This window comes from Lytechinus variegatus, chromosome 14 (assembly GCF_018143015.1).
Source record: "Lytechinus variegatus isolate NC3 chromosome 14, Lvar_3.0, whole genome shotgun sequence".
In the NCBI taxonomy this organism is placed as follows: domain Eukaryota; kingdom Metazoa; phylum Echinodermata; class Echinoidea; order Temnopleuroida; family Toxopneustidae; genus Lytechinus; species Lytechinus variegatus.
The window spans coordinates 1,653,714-1,659,559 of record NC_054753.1 but is presented as its reverse complement, the minus strand read 5'-3'; the positions used below and the strand labels follow the sequence as shown (position 1 = coordinate 1,659,559).

The 5,846-nt window shown below is 38.5% G+C and overlaps 1 protein-coding gene across 1 annotated transcript; it reads left to right on the top strand.

The window, feature by feature from the left end:
* Positions 1-483: 483 nt before the first annotated feature.
* LOC121427681 lies at positions 484-5,399 on the top strand. The gene is made up of 5 exons (XM_041624201.1): positions 484-776; positions 2,384-2,508; positions 3,614-3,735; positions 4,217-4,538; positions 4,937-5,399. The coding sequence occupies exons 2-5, from the start codon at positions 2,391-2,393 to the stop codon at positions 5,140-5,142; spliced, it is 768 nt and encodes a 255-aa protein (XP_041480135.1). The 5' UTR covers positions 484-776; positions 2,384-2,390; the 3' UTR covers positions 5,143-5,399.
* Positions 5,400-5,846: the final 447 nt, after the last annotated feature.

The following is a 5,846-nucleotide window of genomic DNA, read 5'->3' as shown; positions in this document are numbered from 1 at the left end:
ACTTTTGTGCTGAATTTATCAAATCATAGTATAATATTGCTAAAATGCAAAATGTGCATAATTAATCAGAAATAAAATCAACAAATTTACAGGAATATCGCACATTATGTAAGCAGGATTCTGCATTTATCCACTTGATCCATATCAATGAAAGCAAAATGATAGAGAGAATCCAGTAGAAATAAAATCGCGGCAAATTGTTGATTTGACAGACTTTCTGTTTGTACCCAATATTATAGGTGGTCAAAACATTAAAAAAATCAACTCTCGAACCGGTCTAAAATCAGATTCAACACATTGTAATTGTGTGAAATAGACCAGTTCCCAACTTTGATACCAAAATGCCCCTAAACGTTTAGGTATGCCTTCTTTTCTATGTCAGGTAAATAATGCATGATGGAAAGTGGGCGTGGTTTATGGGTTCGCGTCTGTCTTAAATGTTTTGCACACGAGACTTTTCTTTTTAACAGACCAACAAGTCACGTCCATTGATGGGTGGAAGTGGCCACTAATCAAATCAATGAATTTCGCGAATTCATATACCTGTAATATTAAAGCATATCTATTTTCTTTACCCGGGATCCTACGGCTTCACATATAGAGTGAAAGTGGGCGTGAACAAACCCTTTACTTTGGTTGTTTTTTATCATAAAAACGCCTATCACAGCGACTCTACATTCATTCTTTGTTAAATTCAGACAGGTTAACATCAGAATAAACTGCTCGAGAAACAACTCATTTGTGTATAAATCTATTAAGAGTTTTCTTCGCAGAGGGTAAGTCACACAATAAAGTCGTAATATACGTTTTATAATGCATTGTTTATTACGATATTTTGTGTTCATACTGTAGCAAACCCTCCATCGATTTAATATGATTCTATTCTATTTTATTTACCACTAGAAAATGATACAAAATGACAACACAGTAAGAAATGATAGAATCGCATAATTCATTGGAGGGATCGTCCTGCTCATCTGAGCTATGACATCACAACTCTTTCTGCCGAGTCCTCCTTCGTTCATTCAACCGTTATTCCTTTATTTTCATTCTTCATACAATTGTTTATTCATTCATGTAATATTCATCTTATTAATTGACTTTATTTGTTTCTCATTCATGTATTTATTTATTCACCAATCGAAATAATAAGTGAACATGCATTTGAATAAATAAATATATAAATATATTGATTATGAATAAAATTAATGAATAAATATTTTATTAACAAATTAATAGATTAATCATTCATTCACGATTTTTCATTAATTTAGTACATATTTATTCATTTATGTATATATTCATTCAATGGTGTGTGGAGGTCTATCTAAAACAATTTTGGAATATAATCTTCTCTCTCTCTCTCTCTCTTGGGGATGGGGTTTATATATCGTACAAAACTTAAACATCCACTGCAAGCATTCGATCTCAACCGACGAATACACTACCCCTAACTATTAAGTGAGGTGCATACAGTAGCGCAATTTAAAAAAAAACTGAGGGGGTCAGATATGGCGTATCTGGAATTTTCATAAAAAGTTGCGTGTGAGCAAAGCGAGAAAGCAAAATTTGCACATAGCTTATTAAAAAAAAATGTCAAATTTGTGAGATAGATTGTGATATAAAACTTAGAAAATAATATCGCATTTTACTCTTCTCTCTTTCCTTTCTGTTTTTTTTTGGGGGGATCGGGAAAAATTTTGGGAGGCAAGCGCCCCGAAAGCCCTTCAGCTGTACGCCACTGAGGGCAAACGACTGTATATGGCAGCCCGGTCTTTTTCCCAGTTTGTTGTATATTGTAGTTTTCGGTGAACACTGTCGATGCAGCAGCCAGCAGTGATATTTTAATGAATTGGTATGATTAATCATTTTTGTTTAAACATTTTCAATCATTTACCCATATATTCAGTTTGCATTACTAATACCTCAGTCACATTTGATCTACGGCGGCCGTTCGCATTCGGCGAGTAGAAAACAGCCATTTTATTAATTTTTATTCAAACCACCTATGTAGCTATTTACAAAAAAAATGTTAGAATGGCTGTTCGTACTCGCCATACGGGCGCAGTAGATCAAATGTGACTGAGGTATTGCCGGATATCAATTGTGATTGAGCTCCTTGAGAGAATAACCTACTTGTATAGGCCTATAACAATACACTAAACCCTCACCCCGAACGCTTATATTTTTCAAACAGTTCTTTTCTTTTTTTTACCGATTAAAAAAACAAGATTTCACTTGCATGGTACTAACACAATATTGAGGACCCATCTTTTATTTTTATTTTTCGTAGTATAAAGAGATTGTACGAGAAACCCACATCTGAAGTCATTTGTCGGAAGGAATATCTGTTAAGTTCTTTCTGCGTCTGTTTTGTTGATAGGACAAAAATGGCATCGAATCTGTGCATCGCTCTGATCTTGGTTATTACTTTGATTGTCAGCACAATGGCCCACGGTCCGGCACTCTACGTTACTGGCGAAATTATTGCGTGCCAATCAACTGCAGGTATCGTATCTTATCAGGGGCGGATCCAAGATGTTCCAAGGGGGGGCAAATTTTTCGGAGGAAAATGTTGACACGCCCCCCCCCCCCCCAAAAAAAAAAATCAACCACAAATTAAGGATATTTCGTACTCCAAAAAATTTGAGAGGCAAAAAAAAAGTTTTCAACAACAAATTAAGGATATTTCGTATCCGAAAAAATTTGGACAAGCAAAAAAAAGGGGGGGGGGGTTCCAGGGGCCACCCGTCTCTTTAAATGGCATTTTTGCTTTACAAATTTTAATTTTCCTTCTCAAAAGGGAGGAGGGGCGGTGCCCCCCCCCCCGGATCCGCCAAGTGAAATCAGTTGGAATTCAACTGGTATAGAACTGGAATTAGCCGCACCATCCAGTTGAATCATTTTTTTAAATCTCGTCTTCGCAACAGTTTTTTTTTTGTTTTTAACTGGTTTCAACTGGAATGAACTGGAACCAGCTGGATCAATTGAAAGAACGGGTCTTCAATATAGGTATATTCAACTGAAATCAACTGGTTTGAACTACATGAAAATTTCAGGAAAGTTGTCAACACTGAATAAATTTAATCGTCAGCTCCGCCAGAGTTTCAGTAAAATATTCGGTATTGCTTGGATGAGAATCACTGGTCTCTGAATAATTACGATGGCCAGTACAATGGTAATTGTCTAATTGTCAGAACTGACACTTTAGTCGGATCCCAGTCGGATACAATAGCGGACTGTGACCCGGAGGAGACAAAGCATTGGAGGGCCACTGTATTGTTTGTGAACAATGCTGTGCCCCCCCCCCATGCTTTGTCTCCACCGGATCACGGTCCGCCACTGGGTATATATACTGACCAGTCTGTGGCGTAACTAGGAAGCAGGATGAAAAGGATGCTTAGAATATGAAGTTTACAAACGTAAATCAAACAAATAGTAATCAGAACTGGAATCAAAATGGAATTAAGATCAGAAAATAAAATCTGCAGTAGGAATAAAAACTCACTCACAGACTAGCCAAAGAAGACTGTAAGAATTGATAAGACAGACGTCGCTCCTTCTGATTCGTTAGCAATATTAACATGCAAAATTTCTTTCTTTTCTTTAACAGGAGACTGTAGTACCTTTGGAACTCCAAACAACCCAGCGTTGTCATGCCAACATGTGAAGGATGCGTGCCCCGATGCTTCCAGTGATTTCTACCATATCGAATCAGCTGGCCTTTACCGAAAGGTACTGGTTACCCTAACTACTGGAGTGTTCCAAGAAAATTGTGATCAATAATTTGTAGGCCTACATCTATTGGGGTGGATTCAACAGTTCCATGACATTTGCCCTGGCGACATTTGCTCTCCAGCAAATTCTACAAAATAATAGAATGACCAACGTAAACACTTAAACCTAACTATAAACCTTCCATAAAACCATATTGCAACCCTAACCCTATATCTTCAACGAATTAAAGCCGGGAGAAATTGTCGCCAGAGCAAGTGTAATGTCACCGGAGTGGTCAGGTTACCATCTGAACATTAGACTAAATGGCAATTAGACTAAGTGGGTAGTAGACAAAGTATAGTGTGGACCAAACTGAAAACAGACCAAATGGGTTTTAGCCTATGTGGTATATTACAAGATCGGAGACGTAGTCCAAGTGGATAAAAACCGCGGTTCAATCACCATCCAATCTTTTTCATCTTGTTATTTTAACCTGCAGGTGTTCTGCGAGATGGACGTCGAGGGAGGTGGTTGGGCCCGCTACGGCCAGTCCAACCAGGGAACCGAATGGAACTACGTCGATGAAGACACCGTCGAGGTCACGCTCGACATCATTACCCCTTCCGAAGTCAAAGAGATGATGGATCTTAAATACAATCAGTTCCTGGTCCAGACTGACGTTGCTTTCCAAATGCGGGCCGATGACAGCGTCAATCCTTCTCGCCTCACCACCCGATCTATTCCTTGGCTTGAGGATACACCTCTGTTCATTCCTGATTACGGCAACGACCATACTCGTATCGAATTCCCATCCGGCAGTGGTAAATACCTTGTTTTTTATGTGAATTCTCCAGACATGTTCCACGGGTGACACTGATAATTTTTGCCCCCCCCCCGTCTTTGTTAATATTTATTATTTTTCATATTGCTACCGGTGTGCTGTGCACATGCGTGACTCCCCCCCCCCAAAAAAAAGCGTTTAAAGGGGTGTTTTAGGAGCCAAAATGTGTAAAATAAAGCCCGTGAAAAACTTCTTTAGGGGTTATTTTGCACACAGAGAAAAAACTTGTTTAGGAGGTGTTTGGAAATAATTTGGTCACGCATGTGTACAGCAGTACATTGGACTCCCCCTCGGGATGTTTCACTTCTTGTTATTTTTCAGCGATGCAATGTGTATGTATTTGAGCCTATTTTCCTTTTCCCCCCTCCCATCCTACAGTTGATCAAGTGACATGCATCCCAGGTGGTACCAGCAAGTGCGGACAGGGAGGGGGGCTACCACCAGCTAATGGAATATCAGGGCGTTTCTTCTTCCAAAGGCTCTTCTTCTCACCCCGGGGTGCAGGTTCATCTGCCCACAATGACCAATGGACTCGCAACAGATACACCTGGAACGGAAGCTACTACTATGTGTATGCCAAGTAAAAGGTTTTGCTTTGTGGCATTCTGACAAAGTTCAAGTGAAATCTATTGTTTGCTTCATATGTTGAATCCTCAAATTTACCTTATGCACACCTAAAAGTATGATATGCAAGGATTACAATTTCTGCTTCATATCACAACATATCAGCTGTAATATAAATTTAAAACCTATATTGGAAACCCTTGATTAAAATTAACATCACACTATTTGAAGCCTTAATGAAGTCATCCATCTATCTAAAGTATCTGAATCTAAATATTATCTGATATCACAAAGTGCCTTTTATTTTAGACATTTTGCCGTTCATACCCATGGCAGTGTAATAATTTCACGTGTTTGCTTTTTAGGAGAAACCATGAAAAGGGCTATTCCACGGTTACTCACGTTACATTTGGAGACAACTTGACTCATACTTGGAGCTGTAACTCCATTATTATTGATAGGAACTAAACATCTCCTTATCACAACAAAGTACACAGTCTGACTATCCTTTGTATAAAAACAAAACTTGGGAAATTCTATTATGCTCCTGGCAAATCTTTGGAATGTGTCGGTTACTCACGTTACATGATTTGGACCAACCTGTGGAATTGCCCGAAACATTTATTGAAATGTTTATTAGTTTGTTTCATACTGTGTAATTACCTGTTGGAAATTGATGGAAATAAATATCATAGGAACCGCAGTTCCAAATGTACATGACCTC

What these genes read in the sequence shown, in the direction of transcription:
- LOC121427681 (XM_041624201.1), top strand. Translation starts at nt 2,391, where the DNA reads ATGGCATCGAATCTGTGCATCGCTCTGATCTTGGTTATTACTTTGATT. An exon ending in TGCGTGCCAATCAACTGCAG is followed by an intron (nt 2,509 to 3,613) that starts GTATCGTATCTT and finishes TTTCTTTAACAG; the next exon opens with GAGACTGTAGTACCTTTGGA. An exon ending in CGAATTCCCATCCGGCAGTG is followed by an intron (nt 4,539 to 4,936) that starts GTAAATACCTTG and finishes CCCATCCTACAG; the next exon opens with TTGATCAAGTGACATGCATC.